Here is a 27,235-nt window from a genome sequence, read left to right on the forward strand (position 1 = left end):
AGTGAGTCCTTCGTTCTGAACCCGCCGCCAGGGGGAGTCCCCTAGCGATGCTCTAGTCCATGCTTGGCCTCCCAGTCTTCTTTATTCTTACCCTCCTGTACCCCTTATTCTGAAGTTTCTACATAAAGCTTGTCGACTGGAGAGCAAAGTGATCCTCATTGCCCCGTTTTGGCATTGCCAGATATGTTTCCCTTTCTTTGGTCTCATCTTCTAGCTCCACCTTGGATCTTGGAATCCATTCAGGATCTCATTTCGCACCCCTCAGGAGTCCTTCATCTGAATTTGGACAGTCTGAGGCTCACAGCTTGGCTGCTCCAGTTCCCTTAATTGCTAGGACTCATGGATTGTCTTCTTTGGTCAGGTCTATTCTGGTGGCAGCTCATAAGTCGTCCAACAGGAAGATTTATCACAGCAAATGGAAGCGCTTTTCCTTTTGGGCTTCTCAAAGGAGTTTAGATCCATTCACGGCTCCCATTCCGGCTATTCCTGATTTTTTGGCAAATATTTTTCAACAAGGAGCTAACTCATTTATGGTCAAGTTTCACCTAGGTGCCAATTCTCATTTTCATGTGGGTGAGAATTCTGCTTCTTTAGCATCTTCCAGATTGTGCAAAGCTTTTATTAAAGGTACCTTTCTCTTACGTCCTCCAGTCAAAGATCCCATTCCCCCATGGGACCTTACTGTGGTACTTCAAGAGTTGGTTGCTCCTTCATTTGAACCTGCAGCAACCACAGATCTTAAGATTTTGTCTTGGAAGACAGCATTTCTAGTGGCTATCATCTCTGATAGGAGGGTTTCAGAACTGCAAGCATGGTCTGTCAAGGTTCTATACATCATTTTCCACAAGGACAGGGTTTCTCTTTGCACCAATTCTTTTTTTCTCCCAAAAGTAGCATCAAAGGTTAATATCCATCAGACTATCAATTTACTTGTTTTTTTCCAAATTTTACAAACAAAATGGAGTACAAGTTGCATTTGTTGGATGTTCATAGATAGCTACAGTTTTATTTACATAGGACCAAAACCTTTCGTAAATCTGACCAGTTGTTTGTGTCCTTTTCTAAACCTTTTTTTGTTAAACCTATCTCTAAGGTTACCACTGTTAGGTGGATCTTCCTATGTATCCTTCAGATCTACAATGATAAAGGTTTGTCTCCTCCAGGTCAGGTTAAAGCTCACTTGACTAGGTTCATGGCTACTTCTGCGACATTTTGGTCGAGAGTATCTTTAGATGACATTTGTTCCGCAGCTATTTGGTCCTCATCTCTTACCTTCATTTCTCACTATAAACTGGACATGATATCTAGAGGGAGAGCATCCTTTGACTCTCTGGTGCTCCAGAACATCCTTCCATGAGGGCCACCCAGGTGTTTGGTAGCTGGGGACTCTGTCCCACAGGTTGAAGATCAAATTAAGTAAATTACTTCAGATAAAGAAGTTATGTTCTCACCATAATGTTCCATCTGAGTAGTTCTACTTCATTTGTCTTCAACCGTCCATCCATCCTTCCCCCTGACCTTATCATATGGACAGCATTATAGCTGGTTTTAGGTGTGTAAGGTGTTTTTGTGATCAGGTTGTATAGTGAAGGTGCAGCAAACTTGATTTGAGGGTTGGAAGGTTGTGGTGGTGTATTATGGGTAAGGGGAGGGGCTTGGAGGCCGGAGCAGATGCTTGTGAAGTTGCTGGCTCAGATCTGATACCCACAGGTTGAAGCAAATGAAGTAGAACTACTCAGATGGAATGTTATGGTGAGTACATAACTTCTTTTTCTCTAAGGATGTGAATGGATAATCATCCAACCCTCTTGTTTCTGCCTGTCTTTGTTTGGAAACCTTTTGATGTGCTTCATGTTTCACTGTTGCAGCCATCACATTTGGGTTATCCCTGCCAGGGTAGCCCTCAGCTGGCCCGAATACCAAAGGCTTAGTATTTCTGCGGTGGTTACTGTTGCTTCAGGACTGAATTCAGGTCATCAGTAGTATAAAGTAAGGCAGCCGACGCCATTACATCAGTCTTTCTTGTCACGGAGCCCAAAGCAGAAGCAGTTTGCACAAGTGCCGGTCAGCCACTACCTGAGTTTCATCTTTGGAATTAAAGCTGAAGTCTTCTAAAGCTAAGTACCCTGTTGGGGATCCTTTATTCTTGCACTAACCGATGTCAGAAAAAGTTAACAATTGTCTCGCCTGTGGAAAGCAAATACCACACCGAGACTTTCATTCTTACTGCATCACTTGATTAGGCCCAAACCATGACATCCCCCACTGTTGCTTCTGTACTTTGTTCAATGCCAGGACTATACGTCATTGAGCCCTTATTGTAGCTAGATATTTTCGCTTACAGTCCTCAAATTTTGATATGGCTTCGGTAAGCCATCTGACAGCAGATATTCAGAAAAAACATAAAGACAGAGACAGACCACACAGGTCCAACCCTACTGACGATGCTCCCGTTAAGCTAGTCATCAGTTCTCTGGTCCTCAGTGATGTGCTTTGGCAGCCCCTGATGCCCGCTTCTGTGGATTCGCAGGCTGCTACTAAGACCCTTTCAGAGTCCGGTATAGCACAAAACTTTTCTTCGACTGAGGATCCTGCTGTCTTCTCTACCTTGGATGGGTCTGGAGCCACTGAGCAGGCACCGGCAACCGAGAAAGTCCTTTGCACTACTGATTCTCAACACAAACCGATGACTTCTTTTGCAACTACCATTCTTTTGAAAACTAACGAGTTTCTTAGGTCCAGGTTATGAACCACACCCAAGAAAGAAGCAACCCAATCTCAGGCACCTGCTTTCTTGCCTCAGACTCAAATGCTTAAAATGGCGGGAGACCTTATCATGCTGATCAGGGGAAGCCATGCTACCCTTTCCAAGAGAAAAAAAGATCTGTCCCCTGTAGTTTTGTCTGAACAGGAGTCCGATAACTCTGATGCATCTGAGTATGAAGACATCCAACCCCTCTCTGCTTATGAGGATTTCGATGCAGAGGATTCCACTCCTTCAGCCTCTCCCCCAGAGGATTTTTCCTTTGGGGAAACCCTTCACACCTTAAGGAAACATTTCCAATGGGAAAGTCAGGACTAAACGTGGTCTAAAAAGAGACTCAGGGAATTCTTAGATCTTCCACAGCACAGACCTCTGGCCATCCCCCCAGTCCTGGATGTAGTGGAGGATGTTTTCTTGGAATCCAGCTTGACTCCTGACACCCTCCCTCCTGCACCCAGAAAACCAGATAGGTATTAGAGTCCCTGACTCACAAAAATTTATTTTCAAAACTCCTACTGCTGACCCTGAAGTAATTTCTCAAGGGCCTAAAGGAATTAAAGCAACCTCTGCTAAGAATCCCACCCCCTCAGATAGAGATTCATGAGCACTAGGCAGATGGGGTAAAAAAGTATACACCTCAGCTACTCTTGCCATCAAAGCACTAAATTGTCAGTTCCATATGCTAAGATTTCAGCAGCATACACTGGAACTCCTCAAACAAAAATGTCTTCCTTTCCTGCTTGTGCAGAATCTAAGGAGTTACAAGAGTTAATGCATTCTGCAAGTCAAGTAACTAAACACACCTTTCACTGTGGTTTTGACACCATAGAAGCTTCTTGCAGGGCAGCAGTCACCAGTTCTGTCCTTAGAAGGCATGCATGGCTTAAGGAACAGCCCTTGCCAGACCATGTTAAATCTAAATTGTTGGATGCCCCCTTGCACAAAGACATCTTATTTGGCACTAAGGCAGAAGAGGTCTTAAAAGATGGAAGAAAAAGCAAAATCTATGCAGACAGTTAAGGATTTCTTACACGTCCAACAACCCAGGTTCAGCAGGCATTGTCCCTCCAAGCACCGGTCCTTTCCTGCTCCCACCAGGTCAGTTCAGCCCAGACCCCGGGGAACCATACCTCACAGACAGCAGCCACAGGGAATGCAGAGATCTAAGCAGTGGACCACTTCCACTTCAAAACCAGGGAGTTCTAAGCCACCCCATTATGGTAAGAACTCGCAATTACTCTCCTCCCCCACCCCCTCCCAATGCTCACCTTCACTTACCCTTAGAAGGAAAACTCTCCTTTCATGCAAACACCCACCATTACCGACCACCACTGGGTTCTCAACATAGTGTCCCAGGGATACAAATTTTCTTTCCACACCCTTACAACTCGAAAAGGGTTCCCAGATCTACCTCAAAACCAGTGGGCAGAGGCACAAAAGCAAGTCCTTTCCCTGTTCTCCATGAGGGCGGTAGAGCATGTTCCTGCAGAACAGAAAGGCCAAGGTTTCTACTCCAGACTTTTTCTGGTACCAAGGAAAGAGGGCACCTTGCACCCAATCCTCAATCTATCCATTCTAAACAACTTCCTGGTGATCCAAAAATTCAAAATGCTCACCCTCCAGCAGCTGCTACCCATGCTCTCCAAGGATGCTTGTCTATCCACCCTAGACCTAAAGGAGGCCTACCTCCACAATCCTATCAGTTTCAGAGCAGGATCTCAGCACTTTCAGTTCTCTGTGCTTCCCTTTGGCTTATCTACTGCTTCCACGGTTTTCACAAAATGTCTGACTCCAGCCATTGCCTTTTGCAGACAAAGGAAAATCCAGATTTACCCATACTTAGATGACTGCCTAATTCAAGCAGACAGCCAGGAAAAGCTGCTCAAGCACCTGGCCTTTGTAAAGTCCCTACTAACCTTCCTAGGGTACACAGTCAATGGAAAGAAATCCAAACAGGTGCCCACCCAAAGGATTATATTCCTGGGAGCAAGCCTGGACACAGCATCCCAGACGGCATTCCTTACATCAGAAAAACAAACCTTCCTGACAGCCTACTTCTCTCAATTAGCCATCAGACCCCAACTATCTGCAGGCTCTGTGGTTCACGGCATCTTGCATTCTACTCTTTCCATATGTCATACTGCATATGAGGAAACTTCAATGGTACCTAAAAAGCCTTTGGTGTCAACACTCTCAAGACTTGGAGACTCTTATACCTATAATACCTTGCCTCAGAAAAGATTTTCTTTGGTGGGCAAAAGCATGCTCCCTCAACAAAGGGCTACCTTTCTCACCACCCCACACCACCCAGATCATCACCACAGATGCATCAGATTATGCCTGGGGTGCACACCTGGATGGCAGGTGTATTCAAGGCCAATGGAGCCCACAGCAAATCGATCTGCACATCAACCAAAAAGAGGTGATAGCTGTCCAGCACACCTTGATAGCTTTCAACCCCCTTCTCCCCCTAGGGGCTCTCCTGATAAAAAACAGGCAACACAACTGTGATGTGGTATATCAACAAGCAGGGAGGGACTCAGTCCTACCCTCTATGCAGGTTGGCCATGACCCTTTGGCACACAGACTCTGCTATGCAACTCCACCTGTTAGCACAATTCCTACCGGGTTATCTCAACTCTGTGGTGGACAACTTAAGCAGACATCTTCTGGACCCACATGAGTGGCAGCTCAATAGAAGAACCTTCACCCTAATAACTCAGAAATGGGGCACCCCGAAGGTCGACCTCTTTGCCTCCCACACCAACCATTAGCTTAGCAAACATCACTGCAGGGCTTGGAAAGTTGATGCCCTGTCCTTCACTTGGGTCAATCTATCGGTCTATGCCTTTCCTCCACTACCTCTCATCCCCAGGGTACTGCTCAAAATAAAGAAGGAAAAAACAAGGACAATTCATATAGCTCCAGACTGGCCTCACCAGCACTGGTACTCCTTGCTGCGCAGCCTGTCTCCTCTGCTACCTTGGCATCTCCCTCAGATTCCAAACCTCCTGACCCAGAGGGAAGGGGAATTCATGCATCCCCAATTGCAGGCACTCAATTTGGCAGCTTGGCTTATTCCCTAACCCACAATCAATCTGCCAGCCTCAGCAAGTAGGTTCTAGATGTTATACGTGAGGCCAGATGCCCTAGCACTAGGAAGTCTTATGCTGACAAATGGAAAAGGTTCTGCACCTGGATTCAGGCTAAGGGAGCCAACACGGCACAGCCCTCCCTCCCTCTCATTCTGGATTACTTAGCTGACCTGCTACACAGTGGACTCTCCTTTTCCTCCATTAAATTTCAGGCCTCTGCTATCTCTGCTCATTTTCCCACTGAGCAGCCCCTTTTTTCACACCCTCTGATCAAACAGTTATTATGAGGGGCTAGCAACTCGAGGCCACCCAGAAGAGCACCAACCCCAACTTGGGACCTTATCTTTGTGTTGGAAAAGCTCACTTTACCCCCCCCCCCTTTGAACCTGCCTCTTCAGCAGAGCTAAAATTTCTCTCCTGGAAGACAGCTTTCCTTCTGGTCATCACTTCAGCCAGAAGGGTCTCCGAGCTACAAGCACTCTTGGCTGTGGAACCTTTCATCTTCCATGCTGACAGGGTATCCCTCAGGACTAACCCATCCTTCATGCCCAAGGTGGTGTCCAGTGTGGCTCTCAACCAATCCATTCATTTGCCCACCTTTTTCCCTAACCCAGAGAACCAGGGGGAAAGGATCCTGCACTCTCTAGATGTGCACAGACAGCTCAGATTGTACAGCACTGAAGGAATACAACCTTTAAACCAAGACCAAGTTAAGCGCTTTCTTCCCACTTCATAGGGACTTCCTCAGAACCTCAGATTCTATCTAGACAGGACTAAATCCTTCAGAATGTCTGATCAATTGCTGGTTAGCTTTGCTGCATGGGCAGAGGGCAAAGCCATCTCCAAATGGATAGCACACTGCATCCATTTCTGCTACAAACAACATGAAAAACCTCCCCCCAGGGGGTCAGGACTCACTCCACCAGAGCAGCCTCCACCTCTGCAGATTTCCTCAGAGGAGTCCTCACCAGGGACATCTTGGAGGCTACCACCTGGACATCTGTTCACACCTTCACCAAACATTACCACCTGCCTATCTTCTCCAAATCCAGGGCAGGGTTTGCCTCTGCAGTCTTGCAGGACATCCTAGCTAGCCTCTAGTTTCCTTGACTGCCTCCACCCTTTTCCTCAGCTTTGGGAATCAACCCAAATGTGATGACTGCAACAGTGAAACATGAAGAACATAGTACAGTTGTGTAAACTTACCATAAATGTAGATGTTCGAGTGTATTCACTGTTGCACTCCTGGTTTCCCTCCCTACATCCCCCTCTTATTTCTTCTCTTTCCTTGCAAGGGGCATATTGGTATTTGCTTTCTACTGGTGGGGTCTTCCACCAGATCCTGGCTCCCACTTGGGGGCTCCTGATAGATTGGGGCATTTAAAACTGATGTAATGGTGTCGGCTGCCTTACTTTATATTACTGATGACCTGACGTCAGTCCTGAAGCAACAGCAACCGACGCAGAAATACTAAGCCTCTGGTATTCGGGCTGCCCAAGGGTACCCTGGCAGGGATAACCCAAATGTGATGACTGTAACAGTGAATACACTCGAACATCTACGTTGATGGTAAGTGTACAAAATTGTACTTTCTCTGATTACCATAATAGTGACACTCAGGATGTTGTAGAAGGAAGAATGCCAGGTATATCTGAATTGATCATTCGATTCAGAAGGAGGAGAAGGTGAGTTTACATTTCTTTTTCCACTGTTTTCTCTGAGTTAGTGTGATCTTGGAGTTAATGCATGTAAGAGAACAAGGGGTATGGGATGTTGCCCCACATCAGGTGGTGGAGGGGTTCAGGAGAGCTTCTATTAAAAAATAACATTTGTGGGTGTTTTGGGACCCTCCCCTTTTTTCTTTGTGGAAATGATGTTTTGAGAATTTAGAGCTTATACTTGTAATTACATATCTCAATGTTCCAGGATGCAATATTACTTTTCAGACTGTTGATCTTCAGAAATTCTTAGCTTAAGAATTACATAACGCTTGATCTTATAAAGCCAACATGTACACATGGCTTTAAAGATAGCAACCCATTTAACTGAAGGAAGGGAACCTGCTAATAAATTTATCTGGCTCCAACTGAAATGAAAGCCCTAGACTGGTTCTTCATGCAGAGAAGTGGATCCCTTACTGTTACCCAGGTGCTGGGGTTGTGGATCCCTTACTGTTACCCAGGTGCTGGGGTTGTGGATCCCTTACTGTTACCCAGGTGCTGGGGTTGTGGATCCCTTACTGTTACCCAGCTGCTGGGGTTGTGGATCCCTTACTGTTACCCAGGTGCTGGGGTTGTGGATCCCTTACTGTTACCCAGGTGCTGGGGTTGTGGATCCCTTACTGTTACCCAGGTGCTGGGGTTGTGGATCCCTTACTGTTACCCAGGTGCTGGGGTTGTGGATCCCTTACTGTTACCCAGGTGCTGGGGTTGTGGATCCCTTACTGTTACCCAGGTGCTGGGGTTCGACTCGTAGCCCACGCACAGGCGGAGTCAGGCAGTCGGAGAGAAGAATGAAGAGGAGTGGCCTACTTCCCTCTCATGTGAGGATAGCAGAGATTCACTCACACTCTGGGGTGCGTTGGGCAGTATGATCTCCCTGGTGGAAACCGGAAATACCATCACTTATGCTCTAGGAAGAGAGACAGGGATACTTGGAGGGAATACCCCTTGTGTAAGTGAGGAGACATCCTCTGCAGCAGTCCATTGTACACCCCTCCCTGATGCCTAGCCAAGAGTGTGTGCAGCTTAAGACGGGACAAAAAAGGAAATAATGCATATTTTCCCTGATTACTTTCTACATGGCAGCACTTCCCAGCTGGAAATCACCCTGGGGAAGGGGAATGAATGGGCCTTTTGTCCATGAGGGGGCTGATGGCCAACACACAGTGAGGGTAAAAAGAAAAAAAAATGGAACACTTAAATATAGAAAACTGACTTATGTATTAAAAAACTAAAACTATTAGAAATGGGGAGGTATAGTAGAGCCTAGTAGCTGGTGGCAGCATTACTACTACAAAAATAAAAGGTGATTTATCGTAAGAGGTGGCATTCTTGACACATTTATACACAAATTGTAGAAAAGAATTTGAAGGAGATGTAAGGTTGGCAGATGCCTTTGGAAACCTTGAAGCAGGACGATAAGTTAAATACTGGCCTTTCTTCAGGTTTTACTTCTCTTTCACTATCAGTAAACAGTCTGGGCTTCTCGTCAATGTAATAATTCTAAATGCAGCTGCTATACAGGCAGCAGAATAATTATTTAGCATTTCAGCCAGATTAAAGCTAGCAGCTAGAAAACAGCAATTCTGAGGAACATGGTGGAGCTAGAAACCTGCTTGTTAGTAAGTATCCTATGAAATTTACTTCACTGAAATGCTGTAAAAAAAAGATCAGATGTTCTTATCATTGTTTAGATCACAGAACAAAATACAGTGTTAATGGTCACTGCCTCACTGTGACCCAGAGGAAATGGTGAAGATTTTAAATCCAATCCTCGGTTTTGGATAATAACTTGTGTCCTAATTAAACTGTTCCAATGTTATCACTTACTTGGGCTGATAAAATACAAAGAATGCTGCATTTGGACAAAATATGACTTACCCTTGGAAAGAGTTGCTGTTCCAGGTACAATGAATTTGATTTGCTTAAATCTGTTTGGCCTTCTAGTTTGCATCGAATATATCCATATAGATTAGCAGCCTGAAGGGAAATTCCAGCAATTACCAAAGCCTAAGATGGAAACAAATACAAAATAGTACAGAGAAATATATGGTTATTACAGATAAACTGAAGTAGTTTTAGATCAAAGTGCTAAGTATTAATTATAATATGTCAGATTAGTGAAGGACACATCAGATTTTCAGACTAGTTTTGAAATACAGCAAACTCCCAAGAGTCATAATGTGTGTTTCCACAGTGGTCTTCTCTGCAACCCCCCATTAACTAAACATCTTAATTCTAAGGTCACAGTACCCTTAGAAACAGAAGAATGGTTGATTTTTTTCTTCCTAAAACCATGATTTACCCTATTTTTTTCCAAGACAGTGCACTCAGGGTAGATAAGTATTTACTTTATGTTGTTGCTTCATTTTAAGAGTTAGTCATAAAAGATGTTGTGAGTTTTGGGCATACCGAGTACAGATCATATTCTTGAGACTGTGGCAGTTAAAATAAATTGCATGTGTTCCTAATCATGTGAAAAATACCTGTTTTTCTATCTAAACATTGGTGTTGCATCTTCTCTTCTGTTAGTGTCAACCTTAAGTCTGTCACAGCTTGAAGCTGTACTGAAAACTCAGGGTACTGGTTATTTTACTTTTTTTCATAATTAGTGGAGCTTTGTGTAAGAACCCCATCTTTTTTCACCATTCAGCTTCAGTTCCTTTTCTAAATATTGTAAATCCACAAAAGAGTGCCACAACTGTTGAAAAAGGCTCTGCATAAATTACTTTAATACCATATAATAAGCACTTTCGTCATATTACCTACATGACCTCATCAGATAAAAATACAAGTAAAAAATCAGGCATTTAAAAAGGTCATGTGTTCACCTAACTTTGGTGATTTAAAGTGATACACTATATACAGAATTTAACCTAGGAAAAGATAAAATACTAGTAAAAGTAAACCCATTAAGTAAAATCATAAATATTCTCAAAAATCATATAAAAATATATAACAAAATGCATGAATAGCACAAAGTGTATTTATAAATATATTATATCCTGTTCAACCTTTTTCAACAGTTTTTGTATGGATTTCTGAAAACTCATATTAAGACAAAACAAACACAGAAGGAAAGATTTATTTCATAACTACAGCTAATACCATAGTTAGCTCATCTGGTGCCCTGGGCAGTTCCACAGACTGGAGCTCCTCAAGTTGAAAGAGGAGGCAAACAAGGGTCTTCTCTCATTCTGTCATCTGTAACATGCACCTTGCTTCACTGCAAAATGAGAATGCAATATCAGCATTCATTTATAAAGCACAGATCTCCTCACATTCAAATGACTATTAGTATTTTCACTTACACCCCATGTGTGCCTGCTGGTTGTGCATCATAACAAGTTGTGCCAAAGATAGTTGCCACTTCACTGCACCCTGGTCACATCTCTGTCTACAGGTATGACAGGTGCTGTTGCAGATAAAATTAAAAAAACTTAAGTTCCGTGGGACCAGGTGTCATACTCGGAGGTTTTCAATCCAAAGTCAAGGAAAACTTAACTAAACTATCAGTTATATTAAACAAAATGTTGGTATGTGGATAAATCCCAAATCATAGGTGATTAGTTGAAGTGTTAACAATTTTGAAAGTGGGGATAGTCACATCAGACCTACACAGTTTTATCTCAATGAGACTAAGCAGTCCATGCTTAATGGAACTTATCCAAAATGAAACACTGGTTTGCTTGTTATAGGTATGCAACTGTATAGGTCTGGAAAAGGACATGTTGCCTTTTTTTTTTTCAGTCCTGTGGCATTTTTTGGAAAGGTAAAAGCAGCATTTCATGAAGGACTGTAGGTGTATGTTGTTTATCTTAAGATTTTTAAAAAGTCTGACCTAATTTCACATAAGGAAATAACTGACAAATTAAGTACTTTAAATGTCGATCCATTTTTAGATCAATAGGTAAAATACTGGTTAAGCAATATAACACAATTAGTAAGGATGAGCAGTTACTTGTCTATCCCAGTGTAGGGTTACCACTGGTGCCTCGCAGGGCTGTGTTCTGGGGGTCATTTCTTTTTGGACTGTTTTTCTTAGATGCAAAAGTTTGATCGGGTCTATATTAGAACACCGAACATTCAAAATGTCGAGTGTTCTAATATCAAACCCTAGCAATCAAAAAAAAATTCGGAACAGCAAATTTTTTTCTAGGGAAAAAAATTAGCTGTTCCAAAATCACATACACACAACACAAGCACACCAAACAAACAGCAATCCACACACATACACCTAAACTCTTACACCTAGCCCTACACTAAACTATACATACACCACTAACTATCCACTTACCTTAACCCAAACCCTAACGCTAAGGTCTGTCACTATCGCACAGTCACCTCACTCGTGCCCTAACCCTAACTCACCTAACCCGCCCTAACCCACACAATCGCACACTTACCTGACCCACGCCATAACCCTAACTCACCTAACCCGCCCTAAACCACACGTCCACACAATCACACACTTACCTGAACCCGACCCATAACTTTCCACCAGAGCGCAGAAACAGACATCCGAATTCTTTCCCTAGGAAAGAATTTGGTTTCCTGTTACTCTGATATTAGAACACTCGACATTTCAAATGTTCGGTGTTCTAATATAGACCTGTTTGATCTGGGTTGTGGATACCCGAGTCTGTTAAGGACTGCAAACTTTATTATTTTTAATAAATGATGCCAGTGTTCTCTAAAACTGTCCTCAAAACTGCACACCTGAAGCAGGAGTAATGACCTTGAACACCATTCATAAACACTGCCATCTTACAGGGCTGGTGCCTGGTCCAGGCCACATGCCAGAGCTCTCCGTGATTCACTAAGGGAGCCATGCATAATGGGGTAACCATATACAGAATTGTATACCTGGAGGAAGTGCAGGCAAATGGAATCAACAGCCAGAGGTTCTGCCCGTGCAACTGCAGACTTAATACAGATTTAACAGGACAGACGCAGACAGATTTAAAAGGACAGATGCAGACTTAATACAGATTTAACAGTACAGACGCAGACTTAATACAGATATAACAGTACAGATGCAGACTTAATACAGATATAACAGGACAGACACAGATTTAATACAGATATAACAGGACAGACACAGACTTAATACAGATTTAACAGGACAGACGAACCTGATGTTACAGTACTGGCCATGTTGCTGCTCAACATATACTGGCTATTAGTTCATTATTTATTTGTCTGTTGACCATGCGGGTGGGCTGGTTCAGACCTTTTTCAGGCACTACCAAGGACATAAGACAAAGACATTACAGGTGACAAAACAGCATGACCAGCAAATGAAAAAAAATAAAATATAATATTGCAATTGGAAAAGTGTAAGTAATTAACAGGAATATATTTTACTTATTTAACTCTGTGCATAGGAATTTCAAATTGAGATTAAGAAGTAGAAATACAAAAAGATCTTAACATATTGACTCAGAAATCTTTTCATTAAAAGATAGCAAATGCAATACAGAGTGCAGGCCAACATGGCAAAAGCGGACACCTTTGTTACGCTCGGAGCACTTCAGACACCAAGCTCCATCATTTACATCTTATATACCACCTGTGCCCTGGCTCGTTGCAGTAGAGCTATAAACTCTGTCTAAAGGAAACTTAATTCAGAGTCAAACGTGAGCAGAAGGCATACAACTAAGTTAAGGATTGTTTTATCCAAACACAGTATAAATGGAACTTAGCACCTTTTGTCAAAATGTTTCCATCTGAAGTTTCCTTTTGAGCTTTTTTTGTTTGTCCCCAAATACACTTTGCATTGGGATTCCTACTGCCACTTAAGCATTTTGGTTGTTTATACAATAAACTATCATGGATCACTGACTTCCATGACAGAGGAGTAGGACCAGGTCTGCTGCACAACAGTAAACATTGCTTTTGCTGTTAGAACAGAAACACATACAGTAATAAATATAACTGCTAGTTTTTGCTATAAGTACCTGCAAAGGAAACTAATATTCCTACAAACAAATCAGCAACAACCCATACAAACATGTACTTTTTAGGTTCTGACATGTACTACCTCAGGTTTCCATGGCTAGGGACCAGTCTGACACTATAGGTTCATACATGTATACTAGGCTAATGACCACCAGGGTTTTCATAAGCCTAGCTATACAGCCCAACCCAGTTTTGTCCTAGAGTTCCTTGCATGCCTATATGGTGGGGTATATTAGTAAAGATATAGCTAAAGGTTATGTAGGGGAGGGGGTATGTTAGTTGGGGATTAATTTACTTACTGTCAAACTCTGTCCATCAGAAACATGGGAGCCAGACAAGGGATGAATTTGTGATTTCCCATCCAATGATCAAGGTTTTTGACTAGGTAGATGCAGAGTTTATTCAATAGCACTGGGATCCTTTGAGACACATATTGGTCCCTCCAGCAGGTTCTATTTATGTTGCCCACAGAGTTCAGGTTCTTGGATCTAGTGTTTTTTGTTGCTGTTTGTCTTACGGATGTGCAAGAGGTCCATCAGAGCTGGATCTGAGGACGCCTTATATGCTAGGCATAGATCGCCTTTCAGTAACCTGTAGGAGATTGACTACTGAGATAGGACCTTAAGGTGATCTGTGTAGGACAAGGTATTCATACTCTGGATTCTGCTGGTGAGGAACCTTTGAGAGCATTCCAAGTTCTGCAAGTGCCTGGTTAGGTACACAACAAAGTGGTATATTCTGCTCAATGATGGGCCTGATCAGGGCAAATAGAGTGGCACTACTACTACTTTGGACATGGATTCTGCTCAATGATGGGCTTGATCAGGGCGAATAGAGTGGTACTACTATTACTTCTTTGGACATGGATTCTGCTCAATGATGGGCTTGATCAGGGCGAATAGAGTGGTACTACTACTACTTCTTTGGACATACTGTTAAAGCAAACAAACGGAAACCAGTAAAATGCACAAAAGCAGTCCGGACAAGCACCGTAAAGCCCAAAAAAATGTTAAAGTCCTTTGCCTCTGATGAAGCTGTAGTTTTAACCACAGCGAAAACACTTGTTTTAATAATAAAGTGCGTTAAGGTTTAAGTTTTCTCCGACTTCAGTGTGGCTTTATACGTGCAAGTGGATTTCAATTTCAGTGTTGCAGCTTGTACTGCAAACAGCCTTCACAATAAGGACTTTAACGTTTTTTTGGGCTTTACGGTGCTTGTCCGGACTGCTTTTGTGCATTTTACTTCTTTGGACATGGATTCTGCTCAATGATGGGCCTGATCAGGGCGAATAGAGTGGTACTACTACTACCTCTTTGGACACGGATGCCATGCCCTTGTTTATCAGGTAGGGTGCATTGAATGATTTTCTTACTATCTTGGCTATGTGTTGGTTGAATGCCAGATTTCTGTCTACAGATGTTCTTCAAATCCCTAACTATAGGGTCAACTCATAGGAGTGTTTTATCAATAAAGTAATTAGCTTGTGTGGACGGTTTCCCAAAGGGCACATAATGCAGTTCTTTACACTGAGTTTTAATCCATGGCTTTCACACCAGTCATTTACTTGTATTAGACCCTCTTGTAGGATGTTGGTGCCATGGGTAGAATCTATGATTGCTCCTAATTTACACTTATCTATGAAGTTGGTGAGTCAGAGCCCTTTGACATTAGCCTTGGCTTCCAAGAAGTAGATGCCAAACAGGAGCGAGCCCACCACAGAGCTGCGGTACTCCGCTGGTGACTGGTCTCATGGTGGAGGTGGCTTCACCAGTCCTGACTTCTTGAGTCCTATCTGTGAGCCAGTTGGTAGTCCAGCAAGTTATGTAAGATTTATACCTCTTTCTGCGAGTTTGTCAGCAATACCCGAGTCGGGTATTGTATCAAACTCCTTGGCCAGATAAAAGTAGGCTGTATGCACCATTTTCTTCTCATCCATAGCTGTGGTGACCCTCTCATAAAAACTATTACCAGGTTAAGTGGGCAAGACCTTCCCTTAAAGCCAAACTGGGATGGTTCCCGTGTCTGTAGGTTGCCACTGCCCATGTTGATCATTTCCATAATTCATTCCATAGCTTTGCTTTTTCCACTTGTCAGACTGATGGTTCTGTAGTTCCTGGGATCAGTTGTTGGTCCACAATTATAAAGAGGGATAAGCGTTTTGGTGCTACATTCACTGGTACGTAACCTGTTTTGCGGCTGTAGTTGAAGAGTGCCTTAAGTGGTCCTAGTAGATCAAGTTTTAGGCTATTTAGGAGGCAACCAGGGATGTTGTCTGGGTCCACTGAAGCAATATTTTTGGCCTTAGCAAGCACCTCCAGGACCTGTGCCCTGTTGATAGTTAGGGGTATGCTATAAGGGATTTCATGGGGGGAATGGGTTTGAAAGAGCTAAATATTTCATCCAGTAGATTGGTTGTCACCCTGGTCAGTGAAGGTTGTACCATTTACCACCAGTTCTGCACAATGCTGAGAATTACCTTTAGGATTCCTGACATAGCTGAAGAAGGCCTTGTGATTATCCTTAGCCTGGAGGCTGTCCTGACCTTGTAATTGGCCTTGTTGAACTTTTAGACCTCTTTGTTTTTTCTTTAGTTGAATCAGAGAGCCCCTGTCTCTATGGAAGGTGTTCTTTCTGAGTCTAACCATGAATTTTTTTCTTCTTTTGTGATATAGCCTGTTAAGGTAAGGTAAGGATTCCACCAGTATGATTTGTTTTTGGTGTTAGATCTGGAGTTATTTCTAGTAGGTATGGCAGCCTCAATGCAGCCATTCACATGTTTGTAAAGGGTTTCTGTAAATATTTCTGCATAGGTAGCTGTGTTCCTCAGGTTTGGGGGGAGGTTGAATTGACAAACTGTCATTTAATGGGATACAATAGTTCCTTACAGTTATGGGTTTAGTTGGGTTTTCCCAGGCCAATTTTTATACGTTTGATTCTCTGGTTGAAGAGTGCACTGTTTGGTCCAGGGTGTTTGTGTTGATAAAGTCCAGTAAATGGTATGCCTATGAGTTAGAGGCAGTGTACATTTTCCAGTCTATATAGTGGTAGTTAAAGTCTCCCATGAATAGGGTATTTGGTTGGATGGTGAGTTTCTCTAGTAGGTCTAGGTAAGAGTTGTGAGATTCATGGGTCATAGTGGGCAACCTTTAGCTGGTAAGGACCCTTGTTTATGAAGACTTAGGACAATGATGACCTCCAGGGCATCATCCTGTTTTACCAACCTAAAGTTGCATTTGCTGCAAATGCAGATTGAAACACCTCCACCTGTAGCCCGTCTGTACTGCTGTTGGCCTAAATGTGTAGAAGACATTGTAGCCTTAATGCCAGAGTACTTTTGTCACTTTAAACTAAGTCTCGCTAACAGCAGAGATGTCTACATTTTCCAGAGTGAGGAGAACTTGCAGGGTGTGGATTTTCTTGTTTCGGTTCCTAGCATGAGCAGTAACTCTAAGACTGCTTTGAAGCTTTTTTTCTTTTCAAACTATGTTGGTAGATTTGTCATTTTGACATTGCCTGAGAAAAGCTCCAAGGGGATGGATAAAGTTTTATCCAATATCTCAAAGCCCGAGGGGGCTGAGGGGGTAGGGGACAGGTACAGACCATCTTTGAGAAAGCAAAGTGGTCTTTGTCACTCGTTTGTCTCTTACACATATGACAAGAAAGCGTGGTGTTTCATTCAGATGCTTTAGTACATAGAAACACATCAGGATGGATAGCAGCATCATTAAATATGAACAAACTAGTAAACCGACAGACCTTACATACATACATGCTTACATCTCTACAGCTAACTACAAAATGGCAGTCTAGCTTGCACGTGCTTAGTATTTATACATTTGTGCAAGCCCATGCATAGCTTCTTAAAGGTATATACACACATACTGATCTACATACACCCTCTTTAAAAGATTGCCCTTTGAAAAAACAATATTAACGTTAGGCATGCATTACTATATACTGTACATTAGAAATAAAACACAATGTTAATGTCCAAGTTGCTTCATATCTGCTACAAGGTTTAGAGATTTGACCATATCTCATAACATAACAGTTGGGAGTAAGTTTAGCAACAGGGACAGTCTGCGGTCCACAACTTGTATCAGCAACTTCTGGATTTGTCACAGGAACGGGAATGTCCTCTGGAACTTCTTCAGGAAATGGAACACCGGACAACTCATTCTGAGATAAAGAGTCTTTCTCGCAGGCTATGTGCTGTGGTATAGGCTTGGACACAGGTCTCAAATGTTTCCGATTCCCCCTATGATAGCTCTTTCTTATTCCACAATGTACAATCTCAGCTCTGGACCAATATTTTTCACAACACCAATCCGATCATAACTTCTGGACATTGGCATCCTTACCATGTCTCCCTCTTGTAATGGATTGAGCGGTTTGCTGGTCTTATCATAGTAGGACTTCTGGGATAGGTGTTTCTTCAACAGATTGGCTTTCCCTGATCTGTTATTCTTGACACATTGAACCAACAATTGACTACTGATTGGTAATGTAGTTCTGGTTTGTCTTGACAGAAGTCTCTGGGCAGGTGAGCCATGTGGAACATTTCTGAGATTCAAGAAATATCATATTATCTCATTTTGACTTCTCTAGTAACTGTCTTCCACCTTGCACTGCACTTTCTGCCAAACTCCAAAGTCTTAATGAAGGGAAGACAGAAGTAGTGCTTTTTGGTCCAAGTCGTTATACTGATTCCTCCATGGTAGACTGTGGTGAATTGACTCCTTATTTGAAGGATTTTTTTGTTAATTTGGGAGTAAAAATGGACAAAGATCTGTGTTTTAGGGGTCATATAAATGGGGTTGTGGCATCTTCTTTTTACCAGTTAAGACGTTTGGCTAAGGTAAAACCATTTTTGTCTAGGTGTGATCTTGAAACTGTGGTGCATGCAATTATAACTTCACGTCTAGACTATTGTAACTCCATTTTATTTGGAGTGAGTCATGGTGCCTTATCTCATCTACAGCTTGTTCAAAATGCTGCTGGGAGATTTTTGGAAGGCAAACGTAAGTTTGATCATGCTATGCCCATATTGGCAGCTTTACATTGGTTACCTGTTTTTTACCGGATTCGTTTTAAAGTTTTGTTATTGGTGTTTAAAGCTTTAAATGGTTTGACCCCAACTTATTTATCAGAGATGTTGCATCCTTATGTTCCTGCTCGGGCACTTCGCTCAGAAGATATGTCTTTGCTTGTGGTCCCGAGGTCACGATTAAAGATGAGGGGAGACAGAGCTTTCTCTGTCGCAGCTCCAAAACTTTGGAATGAGCTTCCACTTTACATTCGGCAGTCTTCTTCAGTGGCAGTTTTTAAATCAAAGCTTAAGACTTATTTTTATGATTTGGCTTTTAGTAGTGTAGGATGATTGATTATGTTTGAATGTTATTTTTTGTATTTCTGTAAAGCACTTTGGTGGCATTTTATGTCTGTAAGGTGCTATATAAATAAAATTTGACTTGACTTGAAACTCTTTGACTACGGGTATTCTGGACCACTTGTGACATGAGTAAATTCCCATTCCTCAGCAAATCTTTTCAACTGTTGGCTTGTAAACTGTGTACCATTGTCAGAAATAACTTTGTGTGGAACACCATGTGTAGCAAAATGATGCTTCATCTTAGTATTGACCGTGCTGGATGTTAGGGTGGGAAGCAAGTCAATCTTGAACCAATCTGAGTAAGAGTCTACTAACACCAAATAATGTTGACCATTCCACTCGAAGATGTCTGTGGCTACTGTTGACCAAGGTAGTTCCAGAATCTGGTTTAGCTGAAGTGGTTCCTTCTGTTTATGTGGCTTTGTACTATTACACATGGAACAAGATGAACGTGCTCTTTCAATGTCTTGTGACATAGAAGCCCAAAATACTAGCTCTTTTACCCTTCTAGATTTGGTTCCTGTGTGACCAGAATGCAAGATAGTAATGTACTCTTGTTGCAAAGACTTTGGAACAATTACTTTTGGACCTTTCATTATGACACCTGTGTCAGACAAAATCTCATCTCTGTATTGAAAATAAGGTTGCACTTCTTGAGATAACCAATTAACCAATGGATCCACCAAAATAGCACCAATAACCATAAAAACTCGGTCCAGCAGCAGGACATCAATAAAGGCAAACATGCACATATAAAATAAATTAATATAAAAATTTAATATACAACTGAGCACTTTCATTCCACAACAAACTGGAATTTCATCAGAATGAATTCCCCACTTTCAAAACCCCATTAAATACTACATTAACAAATTCTATTATCTAATTCACTTTATAAAATGACCAATCATCGCCCTTCCATCATTAATAATGTTAATGTAGTATTTAATGGGGATTTGAAAGTGGGGAATTCATTCTGATGAAGTTCCAGTTGGTTGTGGAATGAAGGTGCTCAATTGTATATTAAATTTTTATAGTAATTTGTTTTATATACATGTGTTTGCCTTTACTGACTTCTTGAGGTAAACTAGATTGCTTTGACAGCCACCTTGTTTGATAAAGTGGTTGAGCCTTTGTAAAACTGGATCTGTGGTTGTGTGATCTCTCAGCTCTTCAAGACATGTGGAAGAAATATTTCTCACTATCATGACTTCAGAATCAAGGTTCTCATTCTCGTGCTGTTCTGTGGTGTTTCTCGGTGATCTGGATAATGTATCAGCAAGATAAACAAGTTTCCCTTTCTTGTAGACAAGATTGAAATTGTACTTTTGCAATCTCAGCATCATATGTTGCGGTCTGGCTGGAGCTGAATGCATTGGCTTTCTCAAGATAGTGACTAATGGTTTGTGGTCTGTTTCAATCTGGATAGGTCTACTATAAACATAATCATGGAACTTTACATTGTGGCCTGATAACTGGACTGACCTCTGGGTCTAACCTCATGGAGTACACAACTGGAAGTTTACCTAGTTTGTCTTGGAACAGATCAGCATAGGTAGAAAAAATGTGCTGGGCAAAATTAGAGTGGTCTTTTAAGCTAACATGATGGACTTCCTTATTAAATGAAAGCAGTCCTATTTTCAAACTGTCTCTGAGCCCTAATAATGACTGGACGTGCTTCTTGACCACATAAAATAACTTCTTCCAGCAGAGTAACATGAAAGCACTACTGAGCCTTTAGTTTGAATTTCCTCACCTCCATAAGCAACAAGCTTTGCACACCTTGCCAAATCAAGCCTTTCACCATGACACACATTAGCAAATATTTCTGCAGACATAACATTGCATTTGGAACCTGTGTCACCTTTGAGCTCTATGTGTTTGCCATTTATTCGAACAGTACAAAATACTTAATTCTTTGCCCATAAATCTACTGCATTAACTGTTTCACAAAGCACTGACACCATCAATATAAAGAATTAGGTTGCCACTGTCTTACTGATCAACTTGTTCTCTTTTTAATACAAGAATGTGGGCCTTTTGAAATTATTCAATTTATTACATTTGTGGCACTGGTGACCAAAAGGCAAACATTTTTTCCTTTTTAGATTCATGATTTCCACCACAATTATGACACTTGGCAATGAAACTGGGTGGGGGCCCATGCTTTGAATTTGCTGACTCACTGTTATGCTTCACTGTGACTGTGCGACTTCTGGAATTTGCTAGAAAGTTCTGGGGTTTACCAGTGAGTGCTGCAGGGGTGACAGTTGCTGCCATGTGCTTGGGCCTGTTTATCTTAACGTACTGCATACTATCAGCATGAGCTTTGTCACTGTGCCTTCTAGAGTTATTCTCATTTGTAAACATATTTGTGTGCTGTTCTGTGAGCTCGGCTCATGTATCTGACAAATCTCAATGGTTTTATTCAAAGTTAAATCACTGTCACGAAACTAAGCAAAATCTTTCTCACAGTATCATCTTTTACACCACACATAAGTCTGTCCTTTATCAACTCATCCCTTAAATCACCAGATCTGCATGTTTCAGCGTTATTTCTAAGGTCAGTTTTATATATATATATATATATATATATATATATATATATATATATATATATATATGCTGCAAATGTTTCACCAGGCTTTTGATCCCTTGTGTAAAATAGGTGCCTTTCCATTGTAACACTTGTCTGGGGGATTACACATTTCTCTAAGTTTACATTTTAAACACTCTGGGTCCTCCCTTGAATCAGCCGGTAAACAATATGACGGTTTTCCCCTCTCCTGTATAGACAACAGGTGCATAAAAAAAATGAAGGTTCCCTTTCTATAGCTTCTGACCCAGCTAAATGAAGTAGAATAAATGCCTTTGTATGGTCATCTTTATCAGCAAATGCAGCCTGTATGAAAATGTACTGTTGCTCAAACACTTTCCAGATCTCAGCAATATTACTGTCAAACACAAGTGCAGTGGGTTTTCTAAATCCATCTGCCTTGTCCACAAAGTGTATACAAATACATTGAAAATATGTCCCTTGTAATTATGTACGAACAAACTGTTCTGTGAGCTTGTAACAACATTCAAATGCACAATAAACTTTGAAATACTTTACTTTGCAAAATATGCTCTGTAATGGCTGTATTCTGTGAAATCTGTCTTGTAATGGCTGTACTTTGTAAAATAGCTTTACTGTAACACTGCACAAACATGCAAACACTTTATACACTTCTGATAACTCGGATATCTTTGCATTAATACGAAAATACAGATTCGCAAAACATGTACTGAAAAATGCGGTTGTTTCATCTTATTTTATTCATTTTATACAATTTGGACTTTATTTCAAACATTTTATTATATATATATATATATATATATATATATATATATATATATATATATATATATATCTCTATATATAGGTTTATGCGAATATCGTGCTGATCGTTTTAATACCCGAAATTCATTTCTGATCTGTTTTGCAAAGTTTGCACATTTAGGGATGATCCACTACTGTATATACTAACAAGTGCCTTGAGTCGTTTTAGCCAAGCCATTTCTGACTCAATGCCCTTTTGGTATGCTTCTTCTAACTCCATGGCCTTTTAGATATGCCGCATCCCACACATGTCCTTTAGACACGTCACGTCTGACACCACACACTTGTTCATCTCGAACACACGTGACAAGAAGGATGGGGGGTTCGTTCAGATGCTTTAATACATACAAAAACATGAGGATAGACAGCAACATCATTAAATACTAACGAACTCTTTAATAGACCGAGCTTACATACAGACATGCTTTCATCCCTACAGCTAACAACAAAATGGCAGTCAGGCTCGCATGTGCTCAGTATTTATACACTTGTGCAAGCCCTTGGATAGCTTCTTAAAGGTATATATACATAGATTGATCTGCAGTCTGTTAATCATGTCCTCCCACGCTGATAGATAATGGAATCCCTTGGGGTGACACCAGAAACTGAGCCAATTATTAAAATCAATCATTTTCTGTTCATACTGTGGCATCATCCATGGTGAAGGTAGATGCTGCTCAATGCAATGCACATACCTGCCATGAGACACATATTCCAATAGATACATTGTGTCTGTTTTCATATGTGACATCATCCTTGCTGAAGGCAGAATGCTGCTCAATGCAAGGCACACACTCATCTGTGACTCGTATTCAGAGGGCCATAACATCTCTTTTCATCTAGTTTAGTGGACTATGATAGAATCATATTGGTACCTGTTGTGTAGTGACTTGAGTGCGTGTATGATATTGTGGATCCTAGCTCCACATGGAGATGTGGAGATGTCCAGCCTGGTGAGAGGAGTATCTGCGTGTCATACAATAGAATCCCCTATGACAAGAATATTAGGTAAAGTGTTTGCTTGCCTTATGGGCTTTGTTCTTGTGGATCATTGGGTGTAGGCTTATATGTGGTGCTAAGTGCTGCTTTTGGTGTGTGCTTTAGTGATTGTTGAGGATAGGTGTTATCATTTGAAGGGTTACAAGGCCTTTGAGGTATAGAGCTATTTCTTTTAACTGGCTCAGTATATGGAGGTCTGAGTGTGTGTGTGATGAGCAATATGTGTGAAGGATGTAGTGTGTGTTCTTGACAATCTTGTTTGTAAGCACGATTTTTGCCTCCAATGAAGTCATGTTGTTTGAATACATGACACAATTTCTATATTGTCTCAAGATGCCCATATCTACCAAGCTGGCCACAGAGACATTAGGGAAATACAAATCCATGTTGTCAGGACCTGTGTTAGGATTGGGCTATTACTGTTTATGGTCTTAGTTTTACAGCGGTTACATGAGTGATGTCAAGGGTGAAGGCTTTTTGTTAGATAGTGATGTGATCTTTATGCTGTTTGATGCTCTATCTAACTGCTCCATGCAAAGCCTTTCTCTGTTATGGGTTAAAGTCCTAAGTACTACCTTTGTAGGTTTGCTACTATACAAGGTGCTGCTAACCACCACTGAACCATGAACAGCTCTGCTAAAATACACTTAACTTAGACAGAAAAGAATAGAAAAATACTCTTGTGCCCTCTGTCCAATAAACAACTACAATTTAAGCTCCCTGGAGTCTCTCCCAACTTAGAGAGACTAGGTAAATATCTTCTGCCACAAGATGGATGATCCTGGAACTTTTTAATGTAAAAGTGCAGCAAAAGTAGTTTTTGAGTGCAGATTAACACCAAACTAAGTTCCTAAAAAGCCCCCTGGCTAATGAAACAATCTCAGTTTAAGCCTACCTGTGTGTTTCCCAACTCGGACTGACCAGGCTTCTTTACTACTCCCACTAGAATTGCAGTCGTGGACTTCTTAATGTAAAAACACACTTTGGTTAGACAGAAGTGAAAAGGTACCAACTAGCTACAAATAATTGTAACTTTAAGTTCCCTTCTGTGCTTCCCAACTCAGACAGACCAGGTAACCCCCCCCCCCCGAATTGCAGTCCCAATCTTAGTTAGCCAGAAGAGGAAAGGTACCAGTAACAAGTCTAACAACTAGCTACAAGTAACTGCAAGGCAATTCTAAGGTAGCAGCGAGGAACACACCATTTCAGAGTACACCAATAGTCTAAGGGGAGGGTCTTGCCAGTTTCTTCTGTCATTAACCAGTAAGATCAGAAGAGGTGATAAGACTGGCAGGAGCTTCTAGGGCCAAGTATACAGAAGGGTAGGCAACTCAAAAGCATCCAAGTATAAACACACAAGAAAAGGGATATTATGAGGGAATCAGATTCAGAACACCTGGGCCCAAAGAGCCATGGAGACTATAAAAATACCTTCAGTTAATAGCTTTACCTTCAAATAAAGAACAAATGGCGCACACATCTGATTTAAATGGAAGAATAAGTATAATTATAAATGTAGCTTGAAGGTACTTCTCTGAATGCAAAATGTAGTTCAAATGCTTTGTTATCAAGCGTCCAACTTTCCAGCACTGTCAAGACTGGAACGGCTGACTGCTTGTATGATGTAAAAGATTTATAGCATTTACTGTTGGTTACTGTATCTTTTTCTCCTTTCTCTGTAAAAAAAGAAAAAAACAAACAAAAAAATATATATCCTTGTTTTCCCGCTTTTCTGAACTAGAATAGTCCAGTCTTCAGATTTTGCTGATTTCTGGGCTTTGTCTTGGTTCCTGTGCTATCCATATCCTTACTTTGATAAGAGGAAGCGTCTTTGTTCACCAGTGGGACTGGGGAGCACTGAGCAACCTATTTGTCCCTAGAGGATAGGTTCCAGCCCAGCAACTTGTAGTTTATTGGCCATTTTGGGTCAATTCCTGGCTCTTTTCAACCCCCTGCTATAAAACCCGCTTTTGCGCACTTTTTTACTTGTAACAGACTCAGCACAGCTCCTCGTGGTGTCCTGCACAGTTCTACAAGCAGCAGAGAGTGAAAGAGTGACTTTCCTGGATTTATAAGTATTTTTTCTGGCTTTCACTTAAATTACTGCATCTCGACTGCATTTCGCTTAAAAAACAGCTCTGCATATTGTTTTTACTGTACTTGTGTTGAATTTATACTGTTAACACTTTAAAAAGTTATTTTTTGTTTAATTTAATTGTTAGGCTAACACACTCAAGTGCGCTAGCCGTTTTATAGCATTTACTGTTTGTTACTGTATCTTTTCCTCCTTTCTCTGTAAAGAAAAATAACAAAAAAAATCCTTGTTTTCCCGCTTTTCCGAACTAGAATAGTCCAGTCTTCAGATTTTGCTGATCTCTGGGCTTTGTCTTAGTTCCTGTGCTATCCATATCCTTATTTGGATAAGAGGAAGCTTCTTTGTTCACCAGTGGGAGTGGGGAGCACTGAGCAACCTATTTGTCCCTATAGGATTGGTTCCAGCCCAGCAACTTGTAGTTTATTGGCCATTTTGGGTCAATTCCTGGCTCTTTTCAACCCCCTGCTATAAAGCCCGCTTTGCGCACTTTAGCGTGTTTTAGCACGAATTAGCGCGAAGTTGCTCATAGAGCAGCATAGGTTAATCAAGTTTAAACTATTTCTGGCTCCGTAAAGTCTGCTCTTCAATTTTTCCCTTAGAACTGTTCTACTTGCAATCTAAACAGCCTATACTCTATCTGAAAAGCTCAGCACTTGCTCCTAAAGCATTTTGTATACAGGTAAAGCACTCTTAAACAAAATAAAGTACTTCATTCACCTAAATTCTGTTGAGTACCCATTTCCCTATAGGTCCTTTCTGACTCAGTTACACAGCAATCTTTTTCACTATTTCTAGCATGTCGAAGGGTCAGTTGCTGGCGTCCTCTCCTGTTCAGCTGGTGAATCTGGGAATCTTGAGGCAATGTTACAATTGCCTCATGTACACAGACAACCCTCTCCTCCTCCCAACAAATACAAATATATGCGAGAGATGCAACGATATAGCCAAACTGGAGGCTGAGCTCTCTCAATTAAGTACTGGCAAGACCAGGCAGGAGGAGAAGGTAACCACGCACACCACAAACCCAGTCTCACATAGAACTATCACAACTGCAAACCAAACACATAAACACACAAAAACATACTCGGAGGCGCTGATTAAAATCTACCAAAACAACAGAGGCCTCCAAAGCAGACACCCAAGCAACCACCACCTCAAGACATAGCACATGCAACACATAGTTCTCAAAGTCAGTGTGCTAAACAGTCACAGCCCTTAAGGCCAAACAACATGCCAGACACACTTGTAATAGGTGACTCCATAGTCAGACACACTGACGTACTGCTCACCAGACTGAACAAGGAAAAGGTCACAGTAAGCTGCCTGTCGGGAGCTAGAATCTGCCACATAACACAAGCACTCAGGTCACTCCACAGCAAGTACAAATATGACTCCGTCATTGTACATGCCGATGTGAACGACCTGAGACGTACCTCCCTGGACTACATGAAAAGAGACATAGAGGAGCTCTCTGATTATGTAGCCCAGGCCGGTATGACCCTGACCCTGAGCAGCATCTTACCCTCACCAAGAATGATGCCACAGTACAAAGACAGAATGATCAGTTTTAACAATTGGCTTAATTACTGGTGTCATTCTAAGGGGATCCAATGTCTGTCTTCTTGGGATGACATGCTTGACAAGCCACGCTGCTTCGCAAGGGATGGCTTGCACCTGTCACCCCTGGGCTTCCGGATATTGGCCAAGGCTATTGCCACCCCCATAGTGCCATTTTTAGGCAAGGCTCAAATGACAAACCTACCTCCCTAGAAAACACAAGTGGAAAAAAACTAAGGGTAATGCTGCTCAATGCCAGAAGTCTAAA

At 41.6% G+C, this 27,235-nt stretch overlaps 1 protein-coding gene across 1 annotated transcript in view; it reads right to left on the reverse strand.

Moving 5' to 3' along the window:
- Positions 1–27,235, reverse strand: part of TVP23A (trans-golgi network vesicle protein 23 homolog A) — a 504,754-nt gene that overhangs the window by 131,575 nt on the left and 345,944 nt on the right. The window contains exon 5 of the mRNA XM_044089139.1: positions 9,463–9,591. Coding sequence (XP_043945074.1) covers positions 9,463–9,591 — 129 coding nt within the window. The remainder of the gene's footprint in view (positions 1–9,462; positions 9,592–27,235) is intronic.

Source organism: Protopterus annectens, chromosome 12.part0 (genome assembly GCF_019279795.1).
Source record: "Protopterus annectens isolate FY-2018-M chromosome 12.part0, PAN1.0, whole genome shotgun sequence".
NCBI classification, from domain to species: Eukaryota; Metazoa; Chordata; order Ceratodontiformes; family Protopteridae; genus Protopterus; species Protopterus annectens.